Here is a 19,265-nt window from a genome sequence, read left to right on the forward strand (position 1 = left end):
ATAAAAATTTGTCAAAATCAAATAAAACTACTTTTTTTGCCCAAAAAGTGGCTTTATTTAGTAAAAGTGTCAAAACAACACATACACATATATGGTATCCCCGCGATCGTAACAACTTGACCAATAAAATGAACACATTAATTAAACCGCCAGATGAACGGCGTCCAAAAAAAACAACGGCAAAATTCTCTCTTCTCCCATTTCCCCCATAAAAAATTAAATAAAAGTTAATCTATAAGTCCTATGTTCCCCAAAATAGTACTAATGAAAACTACACATTGGCCCGCAAAAATCAAGCCCGGATACTGCCACATCGACAGAAAAATAAAAACGTTACGGCTCTTGGAATGCGGCGATGCAAAAACAAGTAATTTTTTTCTAAAAGGCTTTTTATTGTGCAAACATAGGAAAACATATAAAACCTTTACATATTTGGTATCCCCGTAATCGTGCCGACCCATAGAATAAAGTGAACATGTTATTTATGCTTCATAGTAAACGGTAAATTTATACAGTGAAAATTAATGCTGGAATAGCTGCTTATTTTCAATACTCTCCTAAAATAAAGTTAATAAAAGTTAATCAATCTATTATAAGCATCTAAAAATGGTACAATTACAAAATACAACTCGTCCCGCAAAAAACAAGCCCTTATACGTCTGTCGACGGAATAAAAAAAAAAGTTACGACTCTTGGAATGCGATTGTGAGAAATCAAAAAATAATCCTTGGTCATTAACGTGCAAAATGGCCCGGTCCTTAAGGGGTTAACAAGTTCCCCCCGTGTAGTTTTTGGCTGAGCTCTCCCCTTCCTCAGGATCAAGGATACCTCACGAGGTGAGATTTTGCATGGAGCCCCAGATCGATGTCGATTGACAGTCATTTTGTATGTCTTCCATTTTCTTACTATTGCACCAACAGTTGTCTCCTTCTCACCCAGCGTCTTACTTATGGTTTTGTAGCCCATTTCAGCCTTGTGCAGGTCTATGATCTTGTCCTGACATCCTTAGAAAGCTCTTTGGTCTTGCCCATGTTGTAGAGGTTAGAGTCAGACTGATTAATTGAGTCTGTGGACAGGAGTCTTTTATACAGGTGACCATGTAAGACAGCTGTATTTAATGCAGGCACCAAGTTGATTGGGAGCGTGTAACTGGTCTGGAGGAGGCTGAACTCTTAATGGTTGGTAGGGGATCAAATACTTATTTCTCTGTGCACAATGCAAATAAATGTATATAATTTTGAATGTGATCTTCTGTTTTTTTTAAATATAATCTATCTCTCACTGGTAAAATTAACCTAGCCTAAAAATTCTAGACTGTTCATGTCTTTGACAGTGGGCAAACTAACAAAATCAGCAAGGGATCAAATACTTATTTCCTTCACTGTGTGTGTGTGTGTGTGTGTGTGTGTGTGTGTGTGTGTGTGTGTGTGTGTATATATATATATATATATATATATACATACATACATACATACATACATACATACATACATACATACTGGATGGGTATCGCTGCGTCCGTAACAACCCAAAAAATTGAATAAAAAGATAGAAAAAACATCCTGATGTGCAGGCCAGAGGGGAACATTTTCTTCCGTTTTTTAGAGGTGGTTACCTGGGCCCTAATATTTGGTAACCAGGAAGAGGATGGCCCAAGCAAATCTGTTGGAAGCCAGGGCACCCATGTTGTACAAGACTTTGCTAGCAAAGTTCCCCAAATTGCAAAAACGGAAGACGCCTGGCCTGTGCATAAAGGATTTCTTAAAAGTGCACCACACGTAAGGATTTTTTTTTTATTATTTATTTACCCGATTTTTATACCCATATTATGTCCTGATGTACTCCACACAGCTTACATATGACCCCACATTATAAATTGAAATACCAATAAAACACCAAATACTACTACCAAGCAAAATTTGCCCCTATAAGTATGTGCACGCACAAAATAAAAAAGTCTGAAAATACGGGAAAACAGCTCCTGATTTTCAGACGTTTTTTTAAGCCACTCGTGATATTTGCAGCGTTTTTTTGCAGACGTTTTTGGAGCTGTTTTTCTATAGAGTATGAAAAATGGCTCCAAAAACGGCTGAAGTGACATGCACTTATTTTTCGCGTCCTTTTATTTTACGTGGCCGTTCTTCCAGTTTTTTGGGACGTTTACAGCCCGAAAAACATCTGAAAACACTGTGTGAACATACCCTAAACCAAATGGCGCTTTCTCCCTTCTGAGCGTTAGTGTGCCCAAACTTTGAGTTTACGCCCACGTATATGGGATTCCCATACCCAGAAGAACCCTCTTAACTTTATGGGTTGTGTGTCTCCAGTGGCATAAGCTGCACACCACATATTAGGTACTAAAATGTCATATCAGTGGAAAAATTGCAACCTTCACTTGCTATCATCCGAAGTGTAGTAATTTCTTGAAAACTCCTGTGGGGTCAATATGCTCACTACACCCCTTGATAAATTTCTTGGGGGTTGTAGTTTCTAAAATGGGGTCACTTCTCAGGGGTTTCCACTATACTGGTACCTGAGGGTAAAGCCATGTGGTGCCCGAACAACAATCAAGCAAATTCTGCACTCCAAAAGCCGCCTTTTTTTAAAGCCCTGTTGTGTGCCCAAACAGCCGTTTATGGCCACATATGGGGTATTGCTGTACTCGGTAGAAATTGCATAAATATGTTCTAAAACTACATATTATAGGAATAAATCAATCTTTCATTTTTACGGCCCAATTTTTTAAAATATTTGCAAAACACGTGCCGTCAAAATGCCTTTTAAAAATGATGCCAACATAAAGAAGACATATTGTTAATGTAAGTTAGTAACTATTCTGTGTAGTATTACGATGTGTGTTACATACAGAGACATTAAAATTTAGAAAAATGCTGTTTTTTCAACATTTTCAAGACATTTTGGTGTTTTTCACAAATAAACAGAATATATCGACCAAAATTTACCACTAACATAAAGTACAATGTGCCCTGAAAAAAAAAATCTCTGAATCCCTTGGATAAGTAAAAGCATTCCAAAGTTATTACCACATAAAGCAACCCGTCTGGTTTAAAATAAATGGTGATCTGTCAGAAAGACCAAAACTGGCGGCAGCGGTAAGCGGATCTGTCACCTCAATATGTTGCTTTAGGTAAGAGCGGGATATTACAGGGACTGGTCTATTCTTATTAACCACTTCCCGATATCCGCCGTATATATACACGGCGCACGTCTGGTGGGGGAATATGGAAGCGGACTCATGGGCTGAGCCTGCTCCATAGAACGAGCAGGTCGGCTGTGTGTTACAGCCGACACTTCAGGGTAACGAGCTGGATCCCGCTAGTTTAACCTGTTAAATGCCACAGTCCATACCGACAGTTGCATTTTAAATGGCTAAAAACGGGGGCAACCCCGTGTAACGTTCCAACGGCGTTGGAATGCGGGTTGCCATTGGTTTGCATGGCAGCCTGGGGGCCTGATGTGAAGGCTCCTAGGTCTGCCATAGGAGAGTGTCAGTATCACCATATATTGCAATACATTAATATTGCAGATCATGCAAGCGATCCAACGATTGCGGGTTCAAGTCCCCTGGGGGGGACAAGTAAAATAAAGTTGTTAATAAATAAAATAAAGATTAGAATGTAAAAAAAAATTAACATAACTGGTATTGATGCGTCCACAAATGTCTAAACTATTACAATATATAATTATTTAGTCCGCATGTTGAATGCCGTAAAGAATAAAAATGGCATTATCGCTGTTTCAAAAAGCCTCATCTACCCCCAAATTGATACCAATGGAAACTACAACTCGCCCTGCAAAAAATAAGCCCTCGTACCGCTCAATTGACGGAAAAATTAAAAAGTTAAGGCTCTCAGAATATGGCGACAACTCAAATTGTATTTTTAACAATCCGTTTTTTCCTTGTAAAAGTAGTAAAACAAAATAAACTATATTTGTTATCACCGAATAAAGTTAACATGCTATTTTACTGCACGATGAACGCCGTAAAAACAAAACCCCCCCCAAAATATTGGGGAATCATCGTTTTTTTGGTTTTTTTTTCTATTCCACCCCACAAATATTTTTTTTTTCAGTTGCCCACTACATTACATGCTACAATAAATGGTGCCGTGAAAATCTAGAACTCGTCCCGAAAAAAAAAACAAGCCCTCATATGGCTTTACTGATCAATCACATCTAAGTTATGGAATTTAAATGTGATTACAGGTGGATCCTGCGTGACCCACCGACACTGAACTCGTCAGGTCTGTGGAACTGACGGATTCAGTGTAAAACGAGCGATACAGCTGCTTTGTCTATATAGAGAATACAGAACAGCTGTATCTCCTAAAGGAAATTTTAGTAAAAACTATTTACAAAGTTACACTAAACACACTTGACTAGCCATTTAAAAAAAATGCCCTGAAAGATGTACATAGCCTTAAAATAAAGATGGAGATGAGAAATCTGGTTGGCTACTCAAAAGTCCTCCTTTCACTCACTAACACATTCATCTGGCCTTATTCACACGATCGTGTCCGATTTTCGTCCGTGTACTGTACGCATTCATAGACTTCAATGGGCAAGTCACATCCGCAAAAAAACAGACCAGAATAGGACATGCGGTGAGTTCCACGGAGGTGTTCCTTGAAAAAAACACGGATGTGTGAATAGCCCCATTGAATTGTGTTGGTCCGCGTGCGGTCCGTTATTTAAACGGACAGCACAGAGACGTGAAGTACGTTCGTGTGAGTAAGGCCTTAGGGTAAGTTCACACGTAGCGTAAATACTGCGGATTTTCCGCAGCATAATACAGAAGCTGCCGAGTGGATGACATCTGAACAAATCTCATCCACAAACTGCGTAAATGATGAGCGGAAAAAAACGCTCCGAAATTGACCTGCAGTGTTTTTGTTTTTTTTCCTCCGCAGCTTCTCAATTGTATTTGCATAATCGCTGCTTTTTTTGTTTCTGGTTTCCGTATTAAATTCAATCGGGAGGTAAAACCTGCAACAAATAGAAGATGTTGCGATTTTAAAGGTGGAAAAGCTGCTATTCCACCCCAAAGATTACAACAAAGAAAACAAATCTTACCCAGAATTTTGAGTTTCTACATATAGGTTGGCCTCCTGGGGGTGATGTTTCATCACATGGGATGAAACTGCATCCCAGGAGGACGGCAGAGGGACGCGTCGCCATGGCTATGGAAGTATAAAACTATTATGTGCGGTTTTCCGCAGCGGATATTCCGGACGAAAAACAGAACCTTTTATTTATTGATTTTTTTTGTCCGAAATTCCGCGCAGCTGCCAGGGCGGATATGCTGTGTACTTTTACGCAGCGCATACGCCCCGTGTGAACATAGCCTTAGAGTGATCTCCAATGTATCTGAAACGTTCACTGCAATGGCACTCGACATGTCTGATATTCCTTCTACTTAGGGCTAATACATGTGACTGTTTTAGGAATCCGTCTCGTGGTAATTTATTTCAATGAGGGCATGGATACTGCAATATTTGAATTTAGCGGAACACTCTGCTTAATAAATTCACGTTTCACATGCTACATCTTGGATGCTAAATTCTGCACTAGAAGTATGGTTTCCAGTGCTTTTAGAGGGAATACAGTTCACCAGACGCCCAGGTAAATACTGAGCAGTTCTGCCTGTAACGGTTCCATATTGCACACAGTGTTACGGGGCTATGTACTCCTAGTTGTGTGCGAGAGGCCGTACTGTATATTCTCCACAATTCAGTCCCAACTGATGATCAAAACATTATTTCTTTATTCAAGACAACACAGTTGGCAGGTTTAACATCTATCTTGGTTTTCACTGCTTGATCTCATAAGCAGAAGTAATCCAAATGGAAGATTGCAAGGACAAATCTGGTTTCAATATGTAATATGTGGAGGAGGTGTGTCTATTACTTGGACCACATTTCTAGATTTCCCACACATTCAATTATAAACTACCAAATTTATAGAGAAAGTAAGGCCTCGTGCACACAACCGTAAGGGTTTTTAATGTCTGCATATACAGATCCGCAAATACGGATGCACCCCGGTAGCCGTTGGCAATTGCGGAAGCGCCCATGTGGCAATTTCAGACAAGAATAGGACATGTTCTATATTTTGTCGATCATTTCTACGGCCCGGACACGTATTCGTAAATATACGGAAAGGGGTCCATGGCCAATAGAAATGAATAGGTCCGCAATTTCATCCGTAATTACCTGGTCCGTAGTTATGGATGAAAAATACGATCATGTGCATAAGGCCAAAGGTTCTGTGTTGCACAATTCTATTTCTTGATGTCTGTAATGAGTTTGCTCAAGCAGATCACCTCTTATCTACACACATTTAACATTGAAGACATATGCCTAGGGTATGTTATCGGTAGGGTCTGACCACTAGGATGCTCCATGATCACCAGAACAAAGAGGCCACTTCATAGTCTTGCGAGACACAGCCACTCTTGTCCACAGCTGCAATACCAGACAAGCGTGTGGACGTGAGCGGTGTCTGTAAAAAGAGGCCGTCCCTTTTTTGTTTTTTATTATTTGCCCTTCAAAATTCCCCATGCACTCGACTGTATTTTCATTTGTCCGTAAATACGGATTTGTAGTCATCCATAATTCATCCGTAAATATGTATTTGCATCCATATTTGATCTGTATATACGGATCCATAAAAGAGGGAGGCTGCAAAATAATGTCACCAACATGTTGCATAGCAACTCTTCCGTAAATATGGACGGTTTAGGATGCACATCCGTAGCCGTCCATATTTACGGAAGCGCCCATAGGCTTCTATGGCAGAGTTTGTGCCGTATTTACGGACAAGAATAGGACAGGTGCTATAATTTTTTAGCAGTAAAAATACTGAAAGGTGTCCGTGGCCAATAGAAATGAATGGGTCCGTAATTACGGATGAAATATACGGTCGTGTGCGTGGGGCCTAACCATTCAAACATTGATGGCATATCCAAGCGATATGTCATCAATGTTAGGGTATGTTCACACGCTGCGTCAAAAATGTCTTAAAATACGGAGCTGTTTTCAAGGGAAAACCGCTCCTGATTTTCAGACGGTTTTTAAGCCACTCGCGATTTTCGCTGCGTTTTTTACGGCCATTTTTGGAGCTGTTTTTAAGGGTATGTTCACACGGCAGCCTCCGTTACGGCTGAAATTACGGAGCTGTTTTCAGGAGAAAACCGCTCCGGAATTTCAGACGTAATGGCATGTTGCAGGCGCTTTTCGCTGCGTAAATTACGGACGTAATTGGAGCTGTTTTTCCATGGAGTCAATGGAAACGGCTCCATTTACGTCTCAAGAAGTGACAGGCACTTCTTTGACGCGGGCGTCTTTTCTACGTCATTTGACAGCGGCGCGTAAAAAAAATGACACTTTGGAGCCGTATTTTCGGACGTAATTCGAGGCTAAAACGCCTGAATTACGTCCGTAAATAGGGTGTGTGAACCCAGCCTTATAGTCAATGAAAAACTGCTCCAAAAACGTCCCAAGAAGTGTCCTGCACTTCTTCTTTTTCGCGGCTGTTTTTCAAAATGAACACGTAAAAAACGGCCCATGAAATCAATGGGCAGATGTTTGGAGGCGTTCTGCTTCCGATTTTTCAGGCGTTTCCCTTAAAGGGAAGGTGTCATGATTTTTTTGATTTTTTTATTATATTGCTTTTTATATAATGTAAACAAAAATGTTATTTATTTATGTTGTCACTTTCAACTTTTTAACCAGTTAGTGACCGACCCATCGTGTTTCTACGTCGGTCACTAACGGGCCTTATTCCGATGCCATAGACTTTTTACGTCGCGGCATCGAAATAAGTAAACCGAGCAGGGAGCTGTCAAATCTCCCTGCTCTCAGCTGCCAGAGGTAGCTGAGGGCTGGGAGTGTCCCTGCTCTGCCGGGTGAGATCGATATTAGTATCGATCTCACACGTTTAACCCCTCAGATGCGGTGCTCAATAGCGAGCACCGCATCTAAGCTCCCTCTCTCTCCCACCGACACCCGGCGATACGATCGCCGAGTGTCTGTGTCTCTAATGGCAGCCGGGGGTCTAATAAAGGCCCCCAGGCTGCCTGGAGTGAATGCCTGCTTGATCATGCCGCAGGCATGACCTAGCAGATGCCTGTCCGTGTTAAACGGACAGGCAGTCATACACTGCAATACAAAAGTATTGCAGTGTATTATAAATGCGATCGCAGAATCGCATATTATAGTCTCCTAATGGGACTAGTAAAAAAGTGAAAAAAAAGTTTAATAAAGTTAATAAAAAAAAATATATGAATAAAAATGAAAAACCCAGCTTTTCCCCTTACAAAATGCTTTACTATTATAAAACCAAAATAAAGTAAAAAAGTTACACATATTTGGTATCGCCGCGTCCGTAACGACCCCGACTATAAATCTATTACATTATTTAACCCGCACGGTGAACGCCGTAAAACAAAATAATAAAAAACTATGGAAAAATTGCTGTTTTCTGTGAATACTGACTTTAAAAAAATGTCATAAAAAGTGATCAAAAAGTCGCATCTACTCCAAAATGGTACCAATAAAAACTACAAGTCTTCCCGCAAAAAAAAAGCCCTCATACAACCGCATCGGCGAAAAAATAAAAACGTTACGGTCCTTCAAATGTGGAGACACAAAAACAAATCATTTAGAAAAAAAAGCGTTTTTACTGTGTAAAAGTAGTAAAACATACAAAAACTATACAAATTTGGTATCGTTGCAATCGTAACAACCCGCTGAATAAAGTTATTGTGTTATTTATACCACACGGTAAACGGCGTAGATTTAGGACGCAAAAAAGTGTGGCGAAATTTCAGATTTTTTTCTATTCCCTCCCCCCCCAAAAAAAGTTAATAAATGTTAATCAATAAATAATATGTACCTAAAAATGGTGCTATTAAAAAATACAACTTGTCCCGCAAAAAACAAGACCTTATACAGCTATGTCGACGAAAAAATAAGAAGGTTATAGCTCTTGGAATGCGACGATTGAAAAACGTAAAAAATAGCTTGGTCATTAAGGTCCAAAATAGGCTGGTCATTAAGGGGTTAATGTATTCATACTTTTACTTCTCTATGGGGGCGGACATTTTTTTTCTCCATCTCTGTATGTGTCGATTAACGACACATACTAAGATTCTATACGGCACATACAATCCCATAGAGAATGCGAACGGGAGCTGTACCATTCTCAGAAGCGTGCGCTGTCTATGTGGGAATTGCACATGCGCAGTTCCCACACAGACCAGAACGAAGCTCGTCCGTAGAGCGAAATCCGGCGCCATTTGCATGTGGAACGGAAGCCGCTGCCAGACAGTAAGATGACTACTTCCGGCCATATGTTCAACGAAGCGAAGGCGCAAGGAAGAGGAGCGTAGGCGGCAAGAACGTGTGTGTGTGTGTGTGTGTGTCTGTATGTATGTATGTATGAAGCGGAGCTGTGTGTGTGTCTGTATGGAGCTGTGTGTGTGTCTGTATGGAGCGGGGGCTGTGTGTGTCTGTATGTATGGAGCTGTGTGTGTGTGTCTGTATGGAGCGGAGCTGTGTGTGTGTGTGTGTGTGTGTGTGTGTGTGTGTCTGTCTGTATGGAGCGGAGCTGTGTGTGTGTCTGTATGGAGCGGAGCTGTGTGTGTGTCTGTATGGAGCGGAGCGCTGTGTGTGTGTGTGTGTGTGTGTGTGTGTCTGTATGGAGCGGAGCGCTGTGTGTGTGTGTGTGTGTGTGTGTGTGTCTGTATGGAGCGGAGCGCTGTGTGTGTGTGTGTCTGTATGGAGCGGAGTGTGTGTGTGTCTGTATGGAGCTGAGTGTGTGTGTGTCTGTATGGAGCGGAGCTGAGTGTGTGTGTGTCTGGAGCTGAGTGTGTGTGTGTGTGTGTGTGTGTCTGTATGGAGCGGAGCTGTGTGTGTGTGTGTCTGTCTGTATGGAGCGGAGCTGTGTGTGTGTGTCTGTATGGAGCGGAGCTGTGTGTGTGTGTGTGTGTGTGTGTGTGTCTGTATGGAGCTGAGTGTGTGTGTGTGTGTCTGTATGGAGCTGAGTGTGTGTGTGTGTCTGTATGGAGCTGAGTGTGTGTGTGTCTGTATGGAGCGGAGCTGTGTGTGTGTGTGTGTGTGTGTGTGTGTGTGTGTGTGTGTGTGTGTGTATGGAGCTGAGTGAGTGTGTGTGTGTGTGTCTGTATGGAGCTGAGTGTGTGTGTGTGTGTGTGTGTGTGTGTGTGTGTGTGTGTGTGTGTGTGTGTGTCTGTATGGAGCGGAGCTGTGTGTGTGTGTGTGTGTCTATGGAGCGGAGCTGAGTGTGTGTCTGTATGGAGCTGTGTGTGTGTGTGTGTGTGTGTGTGTGTGTGTCTGGAGCTGAGTGTGTGTGTCTGTATGGAGCTGAGTGTGTGTGTGTGTGTCTGTATGGAGCGGAGCTGTGTGTGTCTGTATGGAGCGGAGCTGTGTGTGTCTGTATGGAGCGGAGCTGTGTGTGTGTGTGTCTGTGGAGCTGAGTGTGTGTGTGTGTGTTTGTATGGAGCGGAGCTGTGTGTGTGTGTGTGTCTGTATGGAGCGGAGCTGTGTGTGTGTGTGTGTCTGTATGGAGCGGAGCTGTGTGTGTGTCTGTATGGAGCGGAGCTGTGTGTGTGTCTGTATGGAGCGGAGCTGTGTGTGTGTGTGTCTGTATGGAGCTGAGTGTGTGTGTGTCTGTATGGAGCGGAGTGTGTGTGTCTCTGTATGGAGCGGAGCTGTGTGTGTGTGTGTCTGTATGGAGCGGAGCTGAGTGTCTGTGTGTCTGTATGGAGCTGAGTGTGTGTGTGTGTCTGTGTGTCTATGGAGCGGTGTGTGTGTGTGTGTCGGTCTGTATGGAGCGGAGCTGAGTGTGTGTCTGTATGGAGCTGAGTGTGTGTGTGTGTGTGTGTCTGGAGCTGAGTGTGTGTGTGTGTGTCTGGAGCTGAGTGTGTGTCTGGAGCTGAGTGTGTGTGTGTCTGTATGGAGCGGAGCTGTGTGTGTCTGTATGGAGCTGAGTGTGTGTGTGTGTCTGTATGGAGCGGAGCTGTGTGTGTCTGTATGGAGCGGAGCTGTGTGTGTCTGTATGGAGCGGAGCTGTGTGTGTCTGTATGGAGCGGAGCTGTGTGTGTCTGTATGGAGCGGAGCTGTGTGTGTCTGTATGGAGCGGAGCTGTGTGTGTGTGTGTGTGTGTCTGTGGAGCTGAGTGTGTGTGTGTCTGTATGGAGCGGAGGTGTGTGTGTGTGTGTGTCTCTATATGGAGCGGAGCTGTGTGTGTATGGAGCGGAGCTGTGTGTGTGTGTGTGTGTGTGTGTCTGTATGGAGCGGAGCTGTGTGTGTGTGTGTGTGTGTGTGTGTGTCTGTATGGAGCGGAGCTGTGTGTGTGTCTGTATGGAGCGGAGCTGTGTGTGTGTCTGTATGGAGCGGAGCTGTGTGTGTGTCTGTATGGAGCGGAGCTGTGTGTGTGTGTCTGTATGGAGCGGAGCTGTGTGTGTGTGTCTGTATGGAGCTGTGTGTGTGTGTGTGTGTCTGTCTGTATGGAGCGGAGCTGTGTGTCTGTATGGAGCTGAGTGTGTGTGTGTGAGTATGGAGCGGATCTGTGTGTGTCTGTATGGAGCTGAGTGTGTGTGTGTCTGTATGGAGCTGAGTGTGTGTGTGTCTGTATGGAGCGGAGCTGTGTGTGTCTATGGAGTGGAGCTGTGTGTGTCTATGGAGTGGAGCTGTGTGTGTCTATGGAGTGGAGCTGTGTGTGTCTGTATGGAGCGGAGCGCTGTGTGTCTGTATGGAGCGGAGCTGTGTGTGTGTGTCTGTATGGAGCTGAGTGTGTGTGTGTGTGTGTGTGTGTGTGTGTGTCTGTATGGAGCGGAGCTGTGTGTGTCTGTATGGAGCGGAGCTGAGTGTGTGTGTGTCTGTATGGAGCGGAGCTGTGTGTGTGTGTCTGTATGGAGCGGAGCTGTGTGTGTGTGTGTGTGTGTGTGTGTGTGTGTGTCTGTATGGAGCGGAGCTGTGTGTGTGTGTCTGTATGGAGCGGAGCTGTGTGTGTGTGTCTGTATGGAGCGGAGCTGTGTGTGCGTGTCTGTATGGAGCGGAGCTGTGTGTGTGTGTCTGTATGGAGCGGAGCTGTGTGTGTGTGTGTGTGTGTGTGTCTGTATGGAGCGGAGCTGAGTGTGTGTGTGTGTCTGTATGGGTGTGTCTGTATGGAGCTGAGTGTGTGTGTGTGTCTGTATGGAGCTGAGTGTGTGTGTCTGTATGGAGCGGAGCTGTATGTCTGTGTGGAGCTGAGTGTGTGTGTGTGTGTCTGTATGGAGCGGAGCTGTGTGTGTGTGTGTGTGTGTGTGTGTGTCTGTATGGAGCGGAGCTGAGTGTGTGTGTGTGTGTGTGTGTGTGTGTCTGTATGGAGCGGAGCTGTGTGTGTGTGTCTGTATGGAGCGGAGCTGTGTGTGTGTGTGTCTGTATGGAGCGGAGCTGTGTGTGTGTGTCTGTATGGAGCGGAGCTGTGTGTGTGTGTGTGTGTCTGTATGGAGCGGAGCTGTGTGTGTGTGTGTGTGTGTGTGTGTGTGTGTGTCTGTATCTGTATGGAGCGGAGCTGAGTGTGTGTGTGTCTGTATGGAGCTGTGTGTGTGTGTGTATGTGTGTGTCTGTATGGAGCTGAGTGTGTGTGTGTATGTGTTTGTCTGTATGGAGCGGAGCTGTGTGTCTGTGTGTTTGGAGCTTAGTGTGTGTGTGTGTCTGTATGGAGCGGAGCTGTGTATGTGTCTGTCTGTCTGTCTGTCTGTCTGTATGGAGCGGAGCTGTGTGTGTGTGTGTCTGTATTGATCGGAGCTGTGTGTGTGTCTGTATGGAGCGGAGCTGTGTGTGTGTCTGTATGGAGCTGTGTGTGTGTCTGTCTGTCTGTCTGTCTGCCTTTCTGAGTGTGTGTGTATGTGTGGAGCTGAGTGTGTGTGTGTGTGTGTGTGTGTGTGTGTGTGTCTCTCTGTATGGAGCGGAGCTGAGTGTGTGTCTGTGTGGAGCGGAGCTGAGTGTGTCTGTGGAGCGGGGCTGAGTGTGTGTCTGTGTGGAGCGGAGCTGTGTGTGTGTGTGTGTGTCTGTATGTAGCGGGTCTGAGGGTGTGTGCGCTCACGCAGCTGTGTTCTATTTTTGTGCAATGGAGTATGCACGGGCGCCGCTGATCCTTCATAGCTACTTATCGGCTGTTTTGAAGAATCAGCGGAGAACACACACACACACACTCACATCCCCCCCAAACATTCAAAATCAAGCATTTTTCTTATGCAGGTTATGGCACGTAAAATGCACAAAAAAAACGCGTCAAATACACGCCTTGTGAACCTGTCAACTGAAAAGTCATTCACTTCACTTTCATCATTCTAAGGGTATGTTCACACGGTGTTTTCAGCCGTTTTTCGGGCCGTAAACGTCCCGAAAAACTGCTGAAAAATCTGAAGTAAAACGCCTACAAACATCCACCCATTTCAATGGGAAATACCATTCTGTTCCGATGGGGCGTTTTTTACGCGGCCGTTTTCCAAAAACGGCACGTAAAAAGACTCCCACCAAAAAGAAGTGCATATCACTTATTGGGACGTTTTAGAGCCGTTTTTCATTGACTCTATAGAAAAACAGCTCCAAAAACGCAGCCAAAAATGCGAGTTTGATTAAAAAATGGCTGAAAATCAGGAGCTGTTTTCCCTTTGTTTAGTAAGCATGTGAACATACCCTTAGCCTTTTGGTGTGTCCTATAGCTTCTGGCAGCTGCATTTGTACAATCACTCCCAAAATGGCAGCCGGACACTGCTTAGCAATTTGAAGTCACCTTTTCCTGGCTTGTAGGAGGGGGGGGGGGTGAGATTCCATCCCACATTTACGGCAGCTGTGAGTCAGGTTGCTTTGCCTTATTCACCTTGCTGTAACTCTGGGAAGTGCTCCCTCTAGTGGACAACATAGGAAAACATGTCAAATTATTATTTAATTTTTAATACTTTGCACCATGTGGAAGAAAAAAAAAAATACAGCAAAAAACGTAAAAAATATAATAGAAATAAGTAACTTTAAAAAAATAAAAAAAAAGGTTTAATTCGCTACACATTCCCTTTAAAGGGGATGTCCCATGAATACAACCCTTTTTAAAAAAGCAGCTGGCTCCTCCAACCTTGATTAGTCAGATGTTTTTGCTGGGGGAACCACATCTGGCTATACATTCCCTCCAGAGCAGCCACTACAGGGGAAATGTAGTATTGCATGCCGGCCAATCTAATAAATGACATCCCTATACTGTAATGGGGCCTATGTTGTAGGACAACCCTTTGAAACCTTCTTTAAAATGTCATTTATTAATACTTACCATATTAGGGGTTCATGCATGCAGCCATACAACAGATGTGTGTAGTGTGGATTTGTAATATAGCCTGGTATGGGAGTATAATGTATCTCTCTGCCATGATTTTACTGAGACTCGCGGGTGTCACTGGAGCCCTAGCTTTTTTTGGTTACTTGCAGAGACTCAAAACCATGTCCAACACAGATACACAACTCAGTAAAGTGAGTCCGAGCCCTCTCGCGACAAGCCAGTGTTAGTTGGACATGTGTTAGCCATTGAATGTTTACGGATTACAATCCTAACGCTTGAGGATGGTGAGCAACTGTGGATGAAAGTTGTTCAAATCTCATCCACTCTGATGCTACAGTAATACTCCATGGAATTTGAGGGTAAATACAGTGAAGGAAATAAGTATTTGATCCCTTGCTGATTTTGTAAGTTTGCCCACTGTCAAAGACATGAACCGTCTGGAATTTTTAGGCTTAGTTAATTTTACCAGTGAGAGATAGATTATATAAAAATAAAAAAAAAACAGAAAATCACATAGTCAAAATTTTATATATATTTATTTGTATTGTGCACAGAGAAATAAGTATTTGAACCCCTACCAACCATTAAGAGTTCAGCCTCCTCCAGACCAGTTACACGCTCCAAATCAACTTAGTGCCTGCATTAAAGACAGCTGTCTTACATGGTCACCTGTATAAAAGACTCCTGTCCACAGACTCAATTAATCAGTCTGACTCTAACCTCTACAACATGGGCAAAACCAAAGAGCTTTCTAAGGATGTCAGGGACAAGATCATAGACCTGCACAAGGTTGGAATGGGCTACAAAACCATAAGTAAGACGCTGGGTGAGAAGGAGACAACTGTTGGTGCAATAGTAAGAAAATGGAAGGCATACAAAATGACTGTCAATCGACATCGATCTGGGGCTCCATGCAAAATCTCACCTCGTGAGGTATCCTTGATCCTGAGGAAGGTGAGAGCTCAGCCGAAAACTACACGGGGGGAACTTGTTAATGATCTCAAGGCATCTGGGACCACAGTCGCCAAGAAAACCATTGGTAACACATTACGCGGTAATGGATTAAAATCCTGCAGTGCCCGCAAGGTCCCACTGCTCAAGAAGGCACATGTACAGGCCCGTCTGAAGTTTGCAAATGAACATCTGGATGATTCCGAGAGTGATTGGGAGAAGGTGCTGTGGTCAGATGAGACTAAAATTGAGCTCTTTGGCATTAACTCAACTCGCCGTGTTTGGAGGAAGAGAAATGCTGCCTATGACTCAAAGAACACCGTCCCCACTGTCAAGCATAGAGGTGGAAACATTATGTTTCTCTGCTAAGGGCACAGGACTACTTCACCGCATCAATGGGAGAATGGATGGAGCCATCTACCGTCAAATCCTGAGTGACAACCTCCTTCCCTCCACCAGGACATTAAAAATGGCTCGTGGCTGGGTCTTCCAGCACGACAATGACCCGAAACATACAGCCAAGGCAACAAAGGAGTGGCTAAAAAAGAAGCACATTAAGGTCATGGAGTGGCCTAGCCAGTCTCCACACCTTAATCCCATTGAAAACTTATGGAGGGAGCTGAAGATCCGAGTTGCCAAGCGACAGCCTCGAAATCTTAATGATTTACAGATCTGCAAAGAGGATTGGACCAAAATTCCATCTAACATGTGTGCAAACCTCATCATCAACTACAAAAAACGTCTGACTGCTATGCTTGCCAACAAGGGTTTTGCCACCAAGTATTAAGTCTTGTTTGCCAAAGGGATCAAATACTTATTTCTCTGTGCACAATGCAAATAAATATATATAATTTTGACAATGTGATTTTCTGTTTTTTGTTTTTTTTTAAATATAATCTATCTCTCACTGGTAAAATTAACCTAGCCTAAAAATTCTAGACTGTTCATGTCTTTGACAGTGGGCAAACTTACAAAATTAGCAAGGGATCAAATACTTATTTCCTTCACTGTAAGCTTGCATGTGCCTTAAAGGGGTTGTCTACTACCGAACAACTGATGACCTATCCACCTGATAGGTTATCAGTGTATGATTGGTGTGGGTCCGACACCCGGACCCCGCAACGATCAGCTGCCTCCGGGCATCGGACGTCCATGCCGGAAGCAGATGGCTCCGGCCACGGAATAGCGGCCGAGCTGCGGTACTGCAGCTCTGCTCTTAATCAAGGGAATAGGAGCAAAGCTGCAGTTTTGCAGCACGGCTGCTATGCAATGTACGGAGCCATCTGTTTCTGGCATGGACGTCAAGTGCTCGCAGGCAATCGTACACTGATGACCTATCCGGTGGATAGGTCATCAGTCGTCCGGTAGTGGAAAACCCCTTTAAGGCACATGCAAGCGTATTTACCCTCAAATTAGGTCCAAATTACAAAGCTAATGTTATTCAACGAAGCCATTCATTTGAAGTGGGCCCCCTATCAACAATAGTGCCAGCCAAGCGCACCTCATCAACCATAGTGCCGGCTGTGCGCCCCCCAACAATAGCACCAGCCGCGCATCCTATCAGCAATGGTGCCATCGGAGCGTCCCCATCAGCAATGGTGCCATCGGAGCGTCCCCATCAGCAATGGTGCCATCGGAGCGTCCCCATCAGCAATGGTGCCATCGGAGCGTCCCCATCAGCAATGGTGCCATCGGAGCGTCCCCATCAGCAATGGTGCCATCGGAGCGTCCCCATCAGCAATGGTGCCATCGGAGCGTCCCCATCAGCAATGGTGCCATCGGAGCGTCCCCATCAGCAATGGTGCCATCGGAGCGTCCCCATCAGCAATGGTGCCATCGGGGCGTCCCCATCAGCAATGGTGCCATCGGGGCGTCCCCATCAGCAATGGTGCCATCGGGGCGTCCCCATCAGAAATAGTGCCATCGGGGCGTCCCCATCAGCAATAGTGCCATCGGGGCGTCCCCATCAGCAATAGTGCCATCGGGGCGTGCCCATCTACAATAGCACCAGCCGAGCGCCCCCATCCACAATAGCGCCAATCAAGCGCCCCCCATCAACAATTGTGCCTGTAAAGTGCCCTTTGATATGATGCCACTGGTTTTTGTTTTTTCTGCTGTAAATAAATCTAAAACTCTGTTCTGTTTTAATAATTTCAGAAATGATCTTTATAGTGGTGGGAGCTTTAGACTATGTCCACCTTCCCAACCAATTTTATGCATTTATTTTTTTTATGTTCCAATGTGTCGGCCCCAAATTCTTACTCCCATGCGTTTGGTAGGTAAGCAGGAAGTAGAGGACAGATTGTAGACCTATGACTGCAGGACAGGGTTTGTTTGTTACCTTGAAAACATATATAAGCCTGTATAGGAGCCGCAGATACAAAACAATAGGACGTTTTTTATTTAAGATTATTTGCAAAGTTCCTTTTGTATTTTAGATGCATTGGAGCAATAAAAAAATATTGGTTGCTAAGGTGTATATAGTCTCTAAATGAGAAAATTGTGCTAGTCCAGAAGATCCTCAGTTTTTTTGGGAGATTATCTGATGGGAGAGTAGGCAAGCAAGGTTTATCTATATTGTATTTAGTTCATAGTCACTATAGTTGGTAAATGACATTGACATTTATGTAACTGTTTTTCTAATTTTACTACGCAGATTTTCAACTGAACTCTCATCTATCAACACTGGCGAATATTCACAAGATATACCACACACTCAACCGGCTGGTAAAAACAAGATATTGACATGAACATATTTTGGAATCGTTTTATGCAATTTGTTGTCTTAAAGCAGATTATGCAAATCTGTTCATCTATAGCGTTCATGCATTTTGGTGGTTGTTGGGCTCGGTTCACACTGCGTTTTTAACGTGCAGTATTTTTGTTGAACTCCCATGAACCCCTTAACGCCCTATGACGTACTATTACGTCAGAGGCGTTGGCCTGTTAATACAAACTGCTGTACTATTATGGCATCCCGTTAGACTCCTGTGTCTACACACACAGTTTTAGAGCAGTGATAGCTTAACGCTATCCACTGCTGCAAGGCCAGGACCGGAGCCTCCGATCCGGCCGATTAACCCCTTGGATGCAGCGCTCAAAAGCCCAGAGGCGGAGCCTAATGGGCTTGCAATGGGTAGTGCAATGCATTAGAATAAAGATCAGAGGTCCAGGCGTTCAAGTCCCATAGTGGGACATAAAAATGTTGTACAAACTCTGCATAGGGTGAGCAGTGATCATGTGAGCAGATGTGTGCCGTGGATCCCAACCCCCCCCCCCCCCCCCGTTTTAATCTCTGCTGGCGCTCTCTCTCTCTGACCGATACGATGCCTTGTTGAATGCACTCCTGACCGCTTGATGTCCGGATGTGACTGGTAACGGCAGCGAACTCTGCTGTCACATGCCATAACCCTGTCCTCTTACCTCCTACCCTCTGCTGCCTTCATATTGGAGTTTGGGCAGTGATCATCGCTGTCAATTCCCCTCTTCTCCTGTCCCTGCCTCCTACCTCATATCTCGTGCTGGCCTCCTAATACGGCCCTGGCATTGGCAGTGAACACCAGCCGTGAACATCGTATCTCCCTGTCTTCCTGCCTCCTACCTCCATCGCATTTCCTGTACTTTCTGCTGGCTCCCATTGCCCCACTTTCTTGTGCACCTGTTACAGGCATTTTATGCCTCCAGGGTTTCACATGGGAGACTGACTGCTGCTACAAGGATTCTACCTCTGCTTGCTGTCCACCATTCCTGCTGACCGCAATGAAGAGAGAATATACTAGACCCCCTGCTGGATCTCAGGTTTGGGATATCATCTAAGGACTCCTAAAGATGTAATATGAACAATATGAAAACTGTTAAAAACCTGGCTATCAATCTGAATGTTAGCTTTACACTTTGCGGTGGAGATATCTGCTGGTCTATGTATAGTTAGTTAAACCGACTAATTTGGGAAGGGA

At 44.3% G+C, this 19,265-nt stretch overlaps 1 protein-coding gene across 2 annotated transcripts in view; it reads left to right on the plus strand.

The window, feature by feature from the left end:
• DCUN1D4 (defective in cullin neddylation 1 domain containing 4) overlaps window positions 1-19,265 on the plus strand; it is a 71,310-nt gene that overhangs the window by 10,301 nt on the left and 41,744 nt on the right. For both annotated transcript variants that reach the window (XM_075859643.1, XM_075859647.1), the window contains exon 2: window positions 17,966-18,036. In XM_075859643.1, the coding sequence (XP_075715758.1) occupies window positions 17,966-18,036 (71 nt within the window). The remainder of the gene's footprint in view (window positions 1-17,965; window positions 18,037-19,265) is intronic.

Source organism: Rhinoderma darwinii, chromosome 1, assembly GCF_050947455.1.
Source record: "Rhinoderma darwinii isolate aRhiDar2 chromosome 1, aRhiDar2.hap1, whole genome shotgun sequence".
Lineage (NCBI taxonomy): Eukaryota > Metazoa > Chordata > Amphibia > Anura > Rhinodermatidae > Rhinoderma > Rhinoderma darwinii.